The sequence below is a fragment of the Portunus trituberculatus genome, chromosome 6, assembly GCF_017591435.1.
Source record: "Portunus trituberculatus isolate SZX2019 chromosome 6, ASM1759143v1, whole genome shotgun sequence".
Classification (NCBI taxonomy): Eukaryota; Metazoa; Arthropoda; class Malacostraca; order Decapoda; family Portunidae; genus Portunus; species Portunus trituberculatus.
The window spans coordinates 1,493,537-1,511,113 of record NC_059260.1 but is presented as its reverse complement, the minus strand read 5'-3'; the positions used below and the strand labels follow the sequence as shown (position 1 = coordinate 1,511,113).

The 17,577-nt window shown below is 41.1% G+C and overlaps 1 protein-coding gene across 3 annotated transcripts in view; it reads right to left on the bottom strand.

Moving 5' to 3' along the window:
• LOC123518125 (neurexin-4-like) overlaps window positions 1-16,043 on the bottom strand; it is a 28,626-nt gene extending 12,583 nt beyond the window's left edge. Inside the window, exons 1-8 of one of the 3 annotated variants that reach the window (XM_045278763.1) lie at window positions 15,943-16,043; window positions 14,314-14,403; window positions 9,364-9,560; window positions 5,791-5,932; window positions 5,091-5,294; window positions 4,403-4,569; window positions 3,601-3,789; window positions 372-539 (exon numbers count right to left, since the gene is read on the bottom strand). In XM_045278763.1, coding sequence (XP_045134698.1) covers window positions 372-539; window positions 3,601-3,789; window positions 4,403-4,569; window positions 5,091-5,294; window positions 5,791-5,932; window positions 9,364-9,560; window positions 14,314-14,403; window positions 15,943-16,006 — 1,221 coding nt within the window. In that variant the 5' untranslated portion in view covers window positions 16,007-16,043. Of the gene's footprint in view, window positions 1-371; window positions 540-3,600; window positions 3,790-4,402; window positions 4,570-5,090; window positions 5,295-5,790; window positions 5,933-7,756; window positions 7,954-9,363; window positions 9,561-14,313; window positions 14,404-15,942 lie in introns of all 3 variants that reach the window. The other 2 variants (XM_045278769.1, XM_045278780.1) reach the window with 2 other exon arrangements.
• Window positions 16,044-17,577: the final 1,534 nt, after the last annotated feature.

Here is a 17,577-nt window from a genome sequence, read left to right as displayed (position 1 = left end):
ATTGGTGTGGAACTCAAGAAATACAAGGGACCGAGGCATGAAATCTGAACTGTGGGGTACGAATAAAGAGCATTAAATAGATAGGGTGTTGGAATACAGTGCTACGACGTCCTTCCATATTCATCCTGGTGACTATTTGGTGATTTTATACAGCTTCAGAAACTTATGTGGGGGATTAAAATAGTGAAGACTGTTGCCATTAATCTCCTGACCTCCATAGACCCTTCCTAATGTCAATATAATGGTCTAATGGTACACAAATCTCAAGGTAAAAATGTGTCCCAGTACTGAAGGGGTTACATAGATAGGGTGTTGGAATAGTGTTGAGAATAGAGACCAAACACACAAACGCACACAAACCAAACACGCACCATGAAGTATCCATGTGTGGTAAACTTGTGGTGAATAAGAAGGCCCTTTTCCTCGTAAGTTCTGAATTCTAAGGACACGTTGATCTTCCGCTGGTCCTCAAACGCCGGGTACTTGAGGTGGCTCTTCCTGGTGGTGAAAGTCATGGTCTGGTCCGCCGAGATGCCAAACTGTACAAGAAATAAAGGACGTAGAAATAGTAAAGGTCTGATGGGGAGTTTTGAAGTGGTTGTTAGAAATATTAGGGGTTTAGGGGTTAAAATGGTGTGTTAATGGGGTTTTGGTGGGGTTAAGATAAGTTGTGTGTTAATGGGGTTTAGGGGTTAAGATGGTGTGTGTGTTAATGGGGTTTTAGTGAGGTTAAGATAAGGAGTGTGTTAATGGGGTTTTGGTGGGGTTAAGATAAGGAGTGTGTGTTAATGGGGTTTTGGTGGGGTTAAGATTGAGGTGTTAAAAATGTTAGTGTTTCTTTTGGTGTGGGTTGAGATTGAGGTGTTAGAAATGTTAGGATTTCTTTGAGAGGTTCAGATTTTTTGTTTTTTGTGGGTTTAGATTGAATTCTTAAAGGTTTTGTGGGATTAGATTTGATTGTTTAGGATTTTATTATGTTCAGATTCAATAAGGCAATGTTTCTTATGTTAAGTTATAATGGAATACAGAATGCTTCCAGTAGTAGTAGTAGTGGTGGTGGTGGTGGTGGTGGTGGTGGTGGTGGTGGTGGTACCCACCCAACCCCAGATTCTCGTGTTAGGAGATGGGTGTCGGCCTCAGTCCAGGCGGGGAAGGAGGGCGGTGCTCCCCCCCTGATAACGAAACACAAGGCAACACACACACACACACACACAATCCCCACCCTCGGGCCAGGAGCCGGGAGTGGGCCTGGGTCCAGACAGGAGGCTCCCCTCTTCATAACGAAAGACAAGGCAATACACACACACACACACACACACATCCATTCACCCATCCAACCCCCATCCTAGGGCCGGAAGCTGGGTATGGGCCTGGGTCTGGCCAGGACACTCCCCTCTTCATAACGAAAGACAAGGCAACACACACACACACACACACACACACACACACACACACACACACACACACACACACACACACGCCACACACACTCACACAATCCCCACCACCAATCAGGCCGGGAGGTGGGTGTGGGCCTGGGTCCAGCCAGGTAGCTCCCTCCCCTCCTCATAACGAAAGACGAGGCAACACACACACACACACACACACACACACACACACACACACACACACACACACACACACACACACACACACACACACACACCGCCACCCACTCATCAACCCCCCACCCTCGGGCCGGGAGGTGGATGTGGGCCTGGGTCCAGCCAGGTAGCTCCCTCCCCTCTTCATAACGAAAGACGAGGCAACACACACACACACACACACACACACACACACACACACACACACACACACAGCCACCCCACCCACCCACGCCCCACCCAACGGCCGGGAGGTGGGTGTGGGTCTGGGACCACCAGGTGGGGCCCCCCCTTGATGACGTCACATATATACGTAACGCAATTCATTTTGAAAATGAGGATTCCCAAAAAGGCAGCTGGACACGAATGTTATAAAAATTCTGACTTGTTATCAATCAAAACTAATTCCTAAAATATAAAAATATTTCCAGGAAAAGGATTAATAAAAATATTTCAAAAATCATAATAAATAAAGTATTTGAACTTCGACTTACTTAAAAACAATTCCAAAGCCCACCAATTTCATTCAACAGGATTGATAACGTCTTTCAAAAATTATGACTATCATTTCCATATATCAAAACCTGGCAACTCGCCGTATTAGAAAAATAAATATTTAAAAAACGACGTTATTTACAATATTAACAGGACAACAAATCACTCTTACAGTCCACATCTCTAACTTATCAGGAGCCTTGCACACTTTTTCCATCATAAACTGTTCTTTGAAAACACAAACACTTCGCTACAACCTCAAATAAAAAATCACTCACAGCGGGGAGGAAAATTTTGACGTATTTTCGCCCTCTCCTTTAAGTCTCAAACACCCTCTAAATCACCGCACTTCACTCAACTCAAGCATGGAACACACGCAAAACACAACGAACTATCATTACAAACCCTTAAAAGGCACTTGTGACTCGAAATAAATGAACTGAGACAAATATCTATAATAGTGGAAGTCAACGATCTGGGACGTTTGGGCGGGAGGCGGTGATGACGTCACAGCATGGCGGGTCGTGACGTCACCTCCCGGCCCGGCCCACTTCCCCTCACTGAGCCTCCATATTACACAAATCAGGTAATTGCGGATATATTTCAACAAGGGACATGAAAGATTAGGCCTATGGCTGCACTTTGTGACCTGCCTGGCCTGTAATGAGTGAGAGGCGAGGCAGACAATGGCTGAGAGAGAGGCAGCGGGTCCGGGGATTGGTTTGTTGACGTATGGAAGGCTTGCATTATTGGGGGGTTTTCAAATATCTGCAGGTGTTAGTTCACTGACATGTTGTCCTGGAGGTTACCAACGTTACGCTATGACATGGCAACACCGTGAAATGATGAGTTACACCAATATGTTACTTACGTTAGCCAAACACTGTTTGGTGACTGGTGTCCGTGTCACCAGCATCACCCTGCGACCAACCCACACACCGCTGTCCGCTTTGTGTCTCAACGGAGTATAAATAGTGAACCTCTGATTACTGAGAGGCTACACACACACTCTTCTCTTCGTCATTCTCACTATTATCACTATCTTCCTCTTCATTCTCAACACCAGCGCCTTGGCCTACCAGGGCCACACTGCCAGTGCAGTGTGGTCACCACGTGCCGCGGCTCAAGCTACACTAATGAAGTAATGGTTTCCCAGTGTCCGCAGTCGACCGCGGCTGAGCAATTTGTACGGGACACGTTTGACAACAATATTAAGATTAATCTGCCACAATCAACACCAATACAATGTCTTTATATCTGTGTGTGTGTGTGTGTGTGTGTGTATATATATATATATATATATATATATATATATATATATATATATATATATATATATATATATATATATATATATATATATATATATAAATGCTTAGTTTTTGAGGCGAAGGAAGACAGGCAGGTAGGGGTGAATCAAGAACCTGTAGTGTGTTGTAATGTTGCTACTGCTACTATTACAACAATTACTACTACTACTACTACTACTACTACTACTTACCTCACAGACGCTGCCGATGTTGATGAGGGAGTATTTGGGGCGGCTGTTGTAGTAGGAGTAGTAGTCGTCAGACTCCCTCATCTCGGGAACGATGGCCGTGCCGTTGATGAAGAGGTTCTCCATGCACCCCGTAAAGTTCACCCGCGCCTTCATCCCCAGCTGCAGGTTCGGCACGCCCCCGATGTACAGCTAGGGGGAGGAGAGGGGGAGGGAGGGAGAAAGAGACAAGTTTAGATTGGCCCACCCTAAAAACAAAAATAAATAAATAAAATAGAAATAAAAAAAAAGTTATACATATTAGAGTAAGTTTAGCAAAAAGAAAAAAAAATACTGAAGTCAAGTTTGGCCCTCCATCAAAAAAAAAAAAAAATAATAAATAAATAAATAAATAAATAAATAAAATAGAAAATAATTTAAGGTAGGTTTGCAAAAAAAAATTGGTTAGGTTAGATTAAGTTACATATTTTTTTTTTCTCTCTTTCTTTTTGGTTTAGTTAAGGACCACACCCCACAAAGCCCCATTGAACCCCTCCAGAACACCCCCAAACACCACCAAAACACCCCAAAAACCCCACCACTCACCTCTTTGTTGAGATTAAGCTTCCTCAAGTTACCAAGACCCCCACAAACCCCACCAAACCACCAAAAAACCTACCAAACTTCCCCAAAACCCCACCAATTCCCATAAACCCCACCAAACCATCAAAAACCTCTTCATACCATCAAAACCCTTCAAACACCCCAAAAACCCCACCAAACCATCAAAAACCCCTTCAAACCCCCCAAAAGCCCCATCACTCACCTCTTTGTTGAGATTAAGCCTCTTGAAGTCACCTAGAATGATTTCATCCACCCGGACACGATCCACCAGGAAGGTAATGTTCCGCTGCTCCCGCCGGATCTCCACGTCATGCCAGGAATTATCGTCCAGTAAGGAGCCGACAGAGAGGGAGGTGAGGAAACGTGACCCTGTGTGGTGGGGGGGGGAGAGAACAGGTGTGTGGGGAAAAATGGAGAAGAGGAGGTGTTTTGTTTCCATAATACCCACAAACACCCCCAAAATACAACCCCCACATCCCCAAAACACACACAAACACACTCACAAAGATTGATTTTGAGCACCATTTTTTACTGCACCCTAAAAACACCCCAAAACACTCCAGTACACCCTAAAAACACCCCAAAATACACCACAATCACCCCAAAACACCCCAAAGACACCCTTGAACACCCCAAAACACCCTAAAACACTCCAAACACCCCAGAACACCTCAAAAACACACACTAATACCCTAAAACACAAACAAACACACAAAAACACCCCAAAACAACAAAAACATCCTAGAACATACCCAAAAACAGCCCAATACACCCTAAAAACACCTAAAACACCTAAAACATCATATTAACACCCCAATACATCTTAAAACACCCCAAAACACACCAAAAAACACTCAAAAACACCCCAAAATACACTTCACCACACTCACCAAGATTGACATTGAGCACCATTCTGTTCTGCACCAGCTGGAGGGCCAAGTAGTCCCCCTGAGTGCCCCTCCCATACATCACCATTGCATTCGGCTCCTTGGTGCGAAATCGGAAACGGATGTGGTCGCGGAGGGAGTTAACTGGGAACTTTCTCAGATCCATCACCACCATCGCGTTGCCATTGAAGCTCACTGTCTCTGGTACTGGGGTGGTGATGAGTGGTGGTGAATGGTGGTGAGTGGGAAAATAATTGTGGTGTTTTGTTTTTAGTAAAGGTGGTGGTGGTGAATGGGAAATGATTGTGGTGTGTGTGTGGTGGAAGATGGGTAATAATGTTTTGTGGTGATGATTGTGGTGGTGAGAGGTGATGAGTGGTGGTTATGGTCATTTTGTGGTGGTGAGAGATGATGGCAGGTACTTGTTTTTCTGTGGTGGTGAATGAGTGTGGTAAGTGGTGGTGGTGGTGGTGGTGGTGTACATTTGTTATCACTATATCAAATCACACCCACCCCAAAAAAAAAAAAATAAATAAATAAATAAATAAATAAATAAATAAATAAACACTAAAAAAAAAAAAAAAAAAAAAAAAAAAAAGAAAAAGAATAATAACAATAATATACCCAAACACCAAAAAATGAGAAAAAAAACGTTAAAAAAAATAAATAATAAATAAATAAAAAAAAACACGGGTAAACTCACAATACTCGCATCCATACAGCTCCACACGCATGGATATTCGGTCCCTCCATCGTGTGGGTTTGACGCGGATGTACCTGCCAATAATGGGCGTCTCAAACAGGTTGACGGCCACAGTATTGCCATCCTCGTTACCTGGGAAGGCCTGTGTGGAGAGAGAGATGTCACAAGTGTGCGTGTGTGTGTGTGTGTGTGTGTGTGTGTGTTGAGAAGTCTGTTTTACCATTGTGTTGCCTCTGACTAACTGTACACATGCCACAACAACAACAACAACAACAACAACAACAAAAGTGCAATAAATTAACCAGGCCATCCATGTGACATCAACAACAATAACAACAACAACTGCAAAATCAAGAACAATAACATAACAAATGAATTGTCCATGCAACAACAACAACAACAACAACAACAAAAATAACAGCAATAACATCAATTCATAATGCATTTCTCAATTTCCATGCAATAAATCACTGATAATAATAATAATAATAATAATAATAATAATAAATGTAATGCAAGGAGATACATAAATATACAATGTTTACTGCTACATACAGTATTAATATCAATAATGCAATAGAATATGTATTAATTAAGATAGAATAATAATGATGCAAAAAATATATGTATACATTCACAATTCATATAAATAATGCAAAAAAAAAAAAAAAAAAAAAAGAGAATATGGGTATACATTCACAATTCAAATAAAAAAAAAATATATATATATATAGGTAAATATTCATAATTCAAATAAAAAATCCAAAAAAAAATATAGGTTACATTCACAATTCAAATAAAAAATGCAAAAAAATATGGATATACATTCACAATTGAACAAAAAAATGCAAAAATATAAATAAATACAATGCATACAATAATTTTAACCCCTTCAGTACCATGACGTGTTTCCACATTCATCCTGGTGACTACTTGGTGATACTGTACAGGTTCCTCTCTTTAGGCCTCAAAAATAAATAAATAAATAAATAAAAAATAAATATATTTCTTTCAGGCCTAAATGAAAAAAATAAATAAATAAAAACCCAAAATTTTAAAAACATTACTATAAATTTTTCTTTAGACAAAAAGTGAGCCTAAAATATCTTCAAATTAAGCCTAACTGTACAGCTTCAGTAACTCATGTGGGGGTTAAAATAGTGAAGACTGTGGCCATTAATCTTCTACCCTCCATAGACCCTTGCTAATGTCAATAAAATGGTCTAATGATACACAAATCTCAAGGTAAAAATGTGTCCCAGTACTGAAAGGGTTAATAATAATAAAATGATAATGCAAGTAAAGACAGATATACATATGCATACATAACTGAATATTACTAATCTAGACTCAATAAATAACACTGATACTAAAGCACTAACATTTTATAAGCACATAAAACAAAAAAATATATTATCTATCTAAACCACAAATAACAATAACAATAACAACAATAACACCCTGATAAACCCAAACAAATAAAAAATCTAATAAATAAATAAATAAAATAAACTTTTCTACTTTTTCCATCCTTAACAAATGCAAACTTAATTAATCCTACTCTATTTCCTTCTCTTCCTTCCTAAAATATAAAATAAATAAATAAATAAATAAGACAAAAATAGAGAATAATAAAACATTGAATAAAACAACAAAACACCTTCATTTTGTTTTTCTAACCCAAATAAACTTAAATATTCTTATCCAATCTTCTCTTCCTAATCCTTCTAAATGATTGACTGACTGACTCTCTCTCTCTCTCTCTCTCCTAACTCCAAAACAGCTAAACATTTTTATCCAATCCTACTTCTATTCCTAATCCTTCTCTGTCTCTCTCTCTCTCTCACTTTCCTTCCTAATCCTTGAAACTACCTCCCTCTCTCTTTCTTTCCCTCTCCTCTCTCTCTCTCTCTCCTTCCCCTCCCGTCCCTCACAGTCCCAACCAACCCCACACCCACAATCACACCTTATGCAATCCAGTGGGACTCTTGTAGGTCTTCCACACGTCCCCATTGTCTGAGTACTGCACCACAAACTCGCTCACAAATTCCCTGGTGTTCTGCTTGCCCTGTGTGGCGATGCGTGTTACTGTGTGTTGCTTCCGTAGGTCAACTGTGAGGCTCTGGTGGTAGTTGTTCCCGGCAGCTGACCAGGCGTGCTCCTCTGCGTGTTTGGGTGTTGGCGGTTGTAAGTAAGAGAGGGAATGGGTGGTGGGTGAGTGAGTGGGTGGGAGTATTAGGTTAGGTTAGGTTAGGTTAGGTGAAGGTTAGGTTAGGTTAGGTTCTAGAATGATAGCTAGTTTGTGTGGGTGAGGGGTAGTGGTGGTGGTAGAGAGGGAAGAGATAATAAATAAGAAGAAGAAGAAGAAGAAGAAGAAGAAGAAGAAGAAGAAGAAGAAGAAGAAGAAGAAGAAGAAGAGGAGGAGGAGGAGGAGGAGGAGGAAACACATAGCATAGAGTAGTGAAGAGAACAGGAGAGGAAAAATGGTGGTGGTGGTGGTGGTTGTAGGAATAAATGAGGTGATAATAAGAAGAGAGATAAAAGATAAGAGATAAAAAAAAAAAAAAAAAAAAAAAAAAAAAACGGACAAAATATTAGTGCCAAATGACTCAACACCACCAGAACCTGCAACACCAACACCGGCACCCACCAACAGTGCCAAGAACCGGCAATACAACCAGGAGTGCCAGTGACACCAACCAAGTACCAACACCAGGCTGAATCAAACAGTGCCAGAGGAGTGCCAACCTGCCAAAACCAGCCCAGAAAGTGACCAGGAGTGCCAACAGGTGAATCTAATCAACAGTGCCACAGTGCCAGAGACCAGGGATGCCAATAACAGTGACACCAACCACCACAAACAGTGCCACAGACTAAGAGTGCCAATATTGACCCTTGAGACCAAAATAACATCAAAACTACCAGAAAAAATGGTGCCAAGAAACAATAGACTTTTGGCACCATATCTTCAGTGCCAAGTGATCTTAAAATGCCTAAATAACCTTAAAATCACCTAAAAACAACCTTCAAAGCTTCTACAGCAACCTTGATGTCAAATAAGGTCAACTACAGTCCAAGATTTCAGTGCCACAGTACCATGACTTACCTTACAGTGCCAGTTATGAGTGCCAGACTGACTGAGTGGTTCTAAAGTGACTTACCTTTGCTATATACACCTTTACATATTTCCATACCACCCAAAACACCCCCAAACACACACACGCACACACACTCAAACATCACCCCCAAACCCAAACAACACTCAAACATCCCCCCCCCAAAATTCACACAAACACCACACACATCCCTGAAACACACCATACACACCTTCAAACATCCTGAAAAACACCCCCAATCACCCAAAAACACCTCCAAAACACATTTTCACATCCAAACACACCACAAACACCCCTAAATACACCCAAACACACCCAACCATACCACATACACCCAAAAACACTCTCAAACACCCCACACACCACAAACACCCCTAATCATCCCAAAAACACCCCTCAAACACAAACACACAAACACCACCACACCCCTACAACACCACAACACCCCAATACCCACCATAATATTTCCCTTGGGGCCCTTAATAATGGAGTAATGTATTCCATCACGACTATATTCTAGGGTGTAAGCCGTCACATATTCCTGTGAGTCGTCACGGCCTTGAGTGGCAATGGCTGTCACGTTCTTGATGTCCCCCAGGTCCGACTCAATATACTGGAGGTAGTCTGCATTCCGGGCGGTCCATGCTGTGGTCTCTGGGGTTGTTTGGGGTGCGTTTGGTTAGGTTAGGATAGCTTGGCTGGCTTTACGGTGTGCGTTTGGCTGGATAAGGTTGTTTATGTGGGTGTTTTGGTGTGTTTTGTGTGTTTTTCATGGTGTTTAGTGTGTTTTGTGAGCATTTGTGTGTGTATCATGAGTGTTTTGTGTGTTTTTGGTGTGTTTTGAGGGTGTTTTGGTGTGTTTTGAGTGTTTTCCGAGTATTTTTGGATGTTCTCTCTGTTTTGAGAGTGTTTTGGTAGGTTTGGAGTGTTTTCTGGGTGTTTTGTGAGTGTTTGAGTGTTTTAGTGTGTTTTGAGTGTCTGGTTGTAAATATTTGATGTATTTTCAGATTTTCTTTTTGGTGTGTGTGTGTGTGTGTGTGTGTGTGTGTGTGTGTGTGTGTGTGTGTGTGTGTTTAGAGGATGGGGAGAAGCTACATACATTTTTGAAAGACTCTAGCATTTCATTACAAACTGAGGCAATAATGTAGCAATAGCTCACAACTTAGCTTAATATTCATTCCAAAAAGTAGATAAAAAAAAATAAAAGATAAAAAAAAAAAAAAATAGATGCAAAAAAAGAAAAGAAAAGAAAAAAAAGAAAAATAGATTAGCCAACACTGCACTAAGCTCTTGAAAATATAAATGCATAAAAGAAGCAATGAATTAACAATAGCTAATAGTAATAATGATAAACACAAGCTGGAAACTAATAATAAAAACATTCACCATAGGACAAAAATAAATAAAAAAATAAAAAAAATAAACGCATTACAGTAAATCAATTGACACGCACACACACACACACACACACACATGTAAGGTTAGGTTAGGTTTAGCGATGTTTGTAGGCAAATAATCAAAGCATTTATCACAGGGAAAGGAAAATAAAATAAAATAACGCATTATAGAAAATAAATTTACACACACACACACACACACACACACACATGCAAGGTTAGGTTAGGTTAAGCAATGTTTGCATGCAGACAATGTTAGGTCAGGTAAGGTAAGGCAAGGCAAGGCAAGGCAAGGCAAGGTTAGGTTAGGTTAGGTTAGGTTAAGTTAGGTTATAAAGTGAGACAGATGCACTTATAAACTTAAATACTTACTTATAAAAGATGTCTATGGTGCTTTGTATAAAAGTCAACCACCACCACCACCACCACCACCACTACTACTACTACACCCAGCACCACCACTACCAAACCAAGACAGCATCACCAACACCACCACCAAATTAGTAACAAACAAACACAGACACAAGAATAAAAAATAAATACCAAATAAATAAATCAATAAATGAAGTTGTATGAATGTATGGAGTTTAAATAGAGGATAACAAACCTTATGGGTGACCTTAATGCATGAACCACTAACCATACACACAACCATACATGCAACACTAGGAACCACACAACCATACAGTCATACACACACACACTTGAACCATACACACAACCATACATGCAACACTGGAACCACACAACCATACAGTCATACACACACACACACTTGAACCATACAACCATGCAACATACACGAGAACCATACAACCAGTCATACACACACACACACACACTAGAACTATACAACCATACACACAAGAGAGAGAGAGAGAGAGAGAACCATACTACTTACTATACACTGCCATACACACACTAGAATCATACAACCATACATTTGTACACCCTTTATTAGTGCCAAGAACCACCAGACAGTGCCAACAGTGCCAGAATTACCAGTGCCATTCTCCACAGTGCCACCTTCCACCACACACACGCACATACTGTTGACTTCTGTGTGCGTTTTTTTTTTATTCATGTACGCATTTTATTTGTATTTCGCGTACAGTGTCTTGCGTGCATTTAAATGTACGCACATAGCACCCAGCATGTATGTACTGATATTGGCACATAAGCTGATCTTGTGTGTGTACATTTCACACATGCAAGTGAGTAGTGTGTGCGCGTTTTGAGTTGGCGTACACAGGTTCGGTGTGTACTTACATATCACACATGAGTGATAACTGTGTGCGTTTTGAGTTGGCGCACATGGTGGTGAATCATGTACGTGTGTCATGTGCGCATCAGGGAGCCTCAGCCTTGGCCATGAACACCTGGCCAGCCCCCAGGTCCAGGGGAGTGAGGGGGGTGGCAGAGGAGGTCAGCTGGTCATAGGTCAGCTCAGTGAAGTGTGTGGCCCGGGGTGCATTGTGGGGAGGCGGAGCAGAGGCCAGGGCGGGGCAGTGTAGGGCCACGGCCACGGGGTGTGTGGGGTCAAGCATGGTCTCCTGGAAGTACCAGGCCGGGTCATGCACGCCGTCGATGGCCAGGGTGGTGTCTAGAGTGAGGGGCCCAGGGGGAGGGGTGGGGGTGGGGCCAGCAGGGGTGAGGGAGAGGCGCTGCAGGGCGAAGGTGAGGCCGTCGCCACGGGCCTTGATGACAGCCTCCTTCAAGCACCACAGGCGATAGAAGGCAGCCAGTCTACGGTGCTCGTCAGGGAATGCGCGGACATGGTCCCACTCCACCAAGCTGAGCTGCCGCCGCATGCTGGCCAGGAAGATGTCAATGCTGCGGCCCGGCGGCGGCCGCACCTCCATCACGTCCACCCCCACCGCCATCCCCGCCGCCGCTGCCAGCACTGCATAGGCCCCCTGGTGGGACACATTGAAGTCCACTGAACCCACGGCCACTGCCTGGGCTGCCACCAGACACGGCCGGCCATGCTCTGTCCTCTCTAAGGCCACTGTGCCCCAGGGTATGCCCAGGATGTCTGCTGCCAGCTTCCTCAGCAGCAGCCGGCCAGCAAGGGCAGCCTTGGCATCCCTCCTGAACATAAAGCGGCCAATGCGCTCCTTCTCCTCAGCCTGGACCAGTGCCAGTGCCGCTGCCCACTCCCCGGCACTCGGCCGCCACCGCCGCGTGTTGAAGGCCCACCGCACGCCGCCCTCCATGCCGCCACCACCTCTACCACCACCACCCACCTACGGGCAGAAACCTCGTGTCAGTACTGGCACCTCACTGGCACTCCGGCACTCTCCCTCTCTTTGTAGTGGCAGCAGTGGCGGCGGTGGTGGTAGTGGTGGCAGGAGAGGCAGCAGTAAGAAGCGAGGCAATTTTGTTTGTATCGCCACATCAAAGACTTCTCATCACCAGTTTTCACCACATCTCTCTCTCTCTCTCTCTCTCTCTCTCCCTATATTAAATGTTGTTGTGGTGAATGAATGGTATATGGTGATGTGATGAATGGGTGGGTAAGCGACTCCAGTGACTGACTCAATGACAAACTGACTGACTGACTGACTGAGAAACTACTGATTGACTGACTGACTGAAAAATGATTGACCAACTGACTGAGAAATGACTGATTGACTGACTGACTGAAAAATTACTGACTGGCTGACTGACTGACTAATATGTAAGATGAATGACTGACCATTTAACTAAGCAAAAAAAAAAAATAAATAAATAAAAAATAAATAAATAAATAAATAAATAAACAAAAGGTAAAATTTTATAAACAAACAGAATAAGTGAACATAAACAATAAATAAAACAGGAAAAAGAAATAAAACAGAAAGAACACACACACACACACACACACACACACACACACACACACACACACACACACCTGTCTCATTAGCACCTGGCTGGAGAGATTAGTTAGTCAATGAAGTACACACCTGTTAATTAAATACCTGTAGAAATGTGATGACCCCAAAAATACATGCACCACCACCACCACCACCACCACCACCACTCCATGCAACACACACGCACAAAAGCTTATATAGATCAAAATATTATTAAAATCCCAACTTCCCTTTACTAGAAAGAAAAACAAGACTAACACAAAAATAAAGAAAATCAAACACACACACACACACACACACACACACACCTTAAAACATTTAGCATAATAATGACAATAATAATAATAATAATGATAATAATAATCAATGTTCCCTTTAAAGACACAGTGATATATAGGAACTCATAATTTTCACCCTTAAGACACATACTTAAGCTGGACACAAATTAAACAGGTTAACAAACAGATAAGTGAGTGAATAAGTCTACATGTAAGAATTAACCCCCTTCAGTACCAGGATGTGTTTCCATATTCCTCCTGGTGACTATTTGGTGACTCTATACAGCTTCAGAAACTCATGTGGGGTTTAAATAGTGAAGACTGTGGCCATTAATCTACTGACCTCCATAAACCCTTGCTAATGTCGATAAAATGGTCTAATGGTTCGCAAATCTCAAGGTAAAAATGTGTCCCAGTACTGAAGGGGTTAATGCATCTCAAGTGACAAATATTAGTGATTGATGAATGAAAAACAAATATGATCTTTGATAAAATAAATAGACAAATTCACATATATAAATAAATAAATGAATAAACAAATAAATGAATTGATAAAAAAATCTAGGAAGCAAATAATTACAAAGAGAAATAATATAAAAAAGGAGAGAGAGAGAGAGAGAGAGAGAGAGAGAGAGAGAGAGAGAGAGAGAGAGAGAGAGAGAGAGAGAGAGAGAGATAAAACAAAAAAATTAGGGAAGTAAAGAAATACAAACACAAATTAAATCAAACAAAAATAAAAGAGAAACGGAATGAGAATGAGCGAGTGAGTGAAATAAAAATATAAAAAATTAAAAAGATGAATAAACAAAATAAGAAAAAAAATGAGAGTGAGTAAATGAGTGAGTGAGTGAGTGAGTGAGAGAATTCAACTTACCGTACAGTCTCGCCTTGTCAGCCTCACGAGTGACGAGTTCCGAGGAAGCCGTCAGCATAGACTCCTCCACCAGCGGGTACTCACAGTATTCTGGGAGAGAGAGAGAGAGAGAGAGAGAGAGAGAGAGAGAGAGAGAGAGAGAGAGAGAGAGAGAGAATATGAGGTTAGTGGTGGTTATGAAAGCAATGACTGGCTAACTGACTAAAGAAAATAAATAAATATATAAAATAAGACTGATATTAAGCAACTGACAGATATTGCACAGTCTATGGCTAACTAACCTAACCTAACCTAACCAAACCCTAATTTAACCTAACCTAACCACAGTCTATGGCTAACCAACCTAAACTAAACTTAACCTAACCAAGAGGAAGCTTTCAAAACATTTATCTTATTTTTTTTCTTTTCTAGCTAACTCTCTCAAACCTGCAAGGGAACTGGCAACTAAGTGGGGCCTTTACTGTACTCATGTCTGATGTTGCCCTTGTCTAGCTTTCCCCTCTTAGATAGAAAATAAAAAATGAGGGGAGGAGGAAAGAGGGGAGTGAGGGAGGGGAGATACACTAAACCAGGGTGTGGGCATAACTTAACAATGCTAGAGCCAAATTTAAAAAAAACAGAATCTGGCACTGTCCCCGAGAAACCATCCCGCGCGTTGGCCTCAATTCCCGACTCCCCTTTCGCAGCTGATTTGATGTCACATAAAATGAGAAATATATGGTATATAATTTAGTTTTTGCTTTCTTGAGACATGTCAGGTATTTTAAGGGTTACACAAGGGTAAGAGGGTTGAGAAACGCTGCCTTATTCGTTACCATATTCTCTCTCTCCTTATTTATTTTCATATTCTCTCTCTCTCCTTATTCGTTTTCATATTCTCTCTCTCTCTCTCTCGCTGACCAATAGCGTGGCTTCATATATGTAAAGTCAAATCAGCTGGGTGAAGGAGCTGCGAAGTGGGAGCTGGGAACCGAGGCGAGCGTGCGGGAGGGTTTCTCGGGGACAGTGCCCAGAATCTTTCCGGGCCACATCAATATTAACCCAAATTGTTCATTTTTAGAGTACACAATTAAAGGCTTCTAAAGGAAAGGCCACTCTCACTCACGTCTACACTTGCGAGAAGAAAATGCAATGCTCACAATATTGTTTAGCTCTTTCAAATTTACCAACATTTGTCGCGCAAAAAAACATGATTAAGTGTAGAAAAAAGAATGATAAGAAGTGAAAAAAAAAAAAAAAAAAAAAAAAACGAAAAAAAAGGCGAGAAAATACGTATGAAAGCGAAAAAAAAGCAAGATTTCCTATACAAAACATTAATAAAATAAATCAAAACACAAGAAAAATCAAATGGAAATAGGAAACAAATTAGCAACACGTCAAAACAAAAAGATCCCCCAAGAAACACAAAAACAAGGAACCCAAAGTCAAAAACCCACCAAACACAACCAAAACAAACCAAACAGAGCAAACAGATCCCAAAACAAGAAAATTCAGACACCAAACAGACACGCATTTCAAAATAAAGGGTGGGGCTAAATTATCACCCGCCATTATTCACCTTATCTCGCTTAATTACCACCAAATAACTGCCTCTAATTACTCCCCAGGTGTTGCGTGTTAATTACTCACCTGCCAAGATGTGGAAGGGGCAGAGGAGCAGCGCGGTGAGGCTAAATAGACACCTGCCTCCCATCTCTACTGTCCGCCATTAAATTGTGACTACATGATCCAAACTGTCGACATGAATATAAATAATTACTAAGGTTGCTTTTTCGTTGCTTTTAATATAGAATATTTAGTAAAAATTAAGGTAGTTTTTGTTTTATGTTTTTTTCTAGTATCATTTGGGTTATATTTGTTTTAGAGGGAGTGTTTGGAAATGCGTTCGAATATTCAAATTTTATAACGCAGTTACTTTCTCTCCTATTTGGGTTTAGGAAAGTGAGTTTAAAGATGTATTCAGTGATTTTCAATTATTTTTCCTATGTAATGTCGGGTTGTGAGGGAAAGTATTAGGGAAGATTGACGTATATTCCAGCTTACCTAATCAAGGGATGCATACATTTCATAACGGAAATAGTCATAAATACTCACTTTCATTCATGTTTGGGTTCAGAAAAGTGAGTCTAGAAATATATTAAGTATTTTCAAGTATTTTGGTTGTATAGTGAGGGATTGTGAAGGAAGCGTTAGAGTTTACCTACTAATAATCTTACCTATTCAAAGGATGCAAACATTTCATAACGCAAATAGTCATAAATACTCACTTTCATTCATGTTTGGGTTAAGAAAAATGAGTTTAGAAATATATCAAGTATTTTTTTAAGTATTTTGGTTGTATGGGAAGGGCTTGTGAAGAAAAGTATTAGAGTTACCTTAATCCAGTTTACATAATCCAGGGGAAGTGAATGACCCACCCTCGCCTTTATGTGCAAATTAATGTTCTATTCCTTTCATGCCACCGTGTTCTGAATGTGGCTATTAATGGCAAGCTCACTACACAAAACAAATAAAAAAAAAATACTAAATAACAGATCTGGGCGTTAAGACATCTAATTGCGACTGGAAGAGATGGGCTAGGAGGACATGGAGGAGAAGAGGAAAAAAAAAGTAAAAAAAAAAAATCACAGTCTTGCACTACAATTTGCATTACTGAGATGGAAATAGTAATGAGAAATTTCAACGGGAGGTTTTGGAGTTGAAGGTCAAGGAAATGCTGATGAGAGAGAGAGAGAGAGAGAGAGAGAGAGAGAGAGAGAGAGAGAGAGAGAAGTTGGAGTGTTGCAGAAAGTGTTTTGAGGAAGCTGGACTAACAATTAATATGTCCAAAACTGAGATGGACTACGAGAAGAAACATGACGTGGATGAGGAAGAAGTTGTGAAGTTGTGAAAGAAGCAAAGACTGTGAAATATCTGGGATGTATTTTCACCAAGGAAGGCGCCAAGAAGTGAAAAAAAAAAAAAAAAAAATCGATGAAAAACAGTAACTTCCACTACACCGTTAAAGAAAATATTAAGACGAAGAAGAAGAAGAAGAAGAAGAGATAGAACTGGGCGACTGATAGATTTGTGGGAAGATGAAGGTGGAGAAATGGCGGAAAACAAAAGGCCTTCCAGAGAACCAATATTGAAGACAGCTGATCCATCCACACCTGAGAGATTCACAAACCTGGGATCGGAGGAAAGAAGTAAATAAGAAGTAAAGAAAAACCCTAGAAACTTCCACTACAACCCCACAAACTCACTAACCCCTTCAGTACTGGG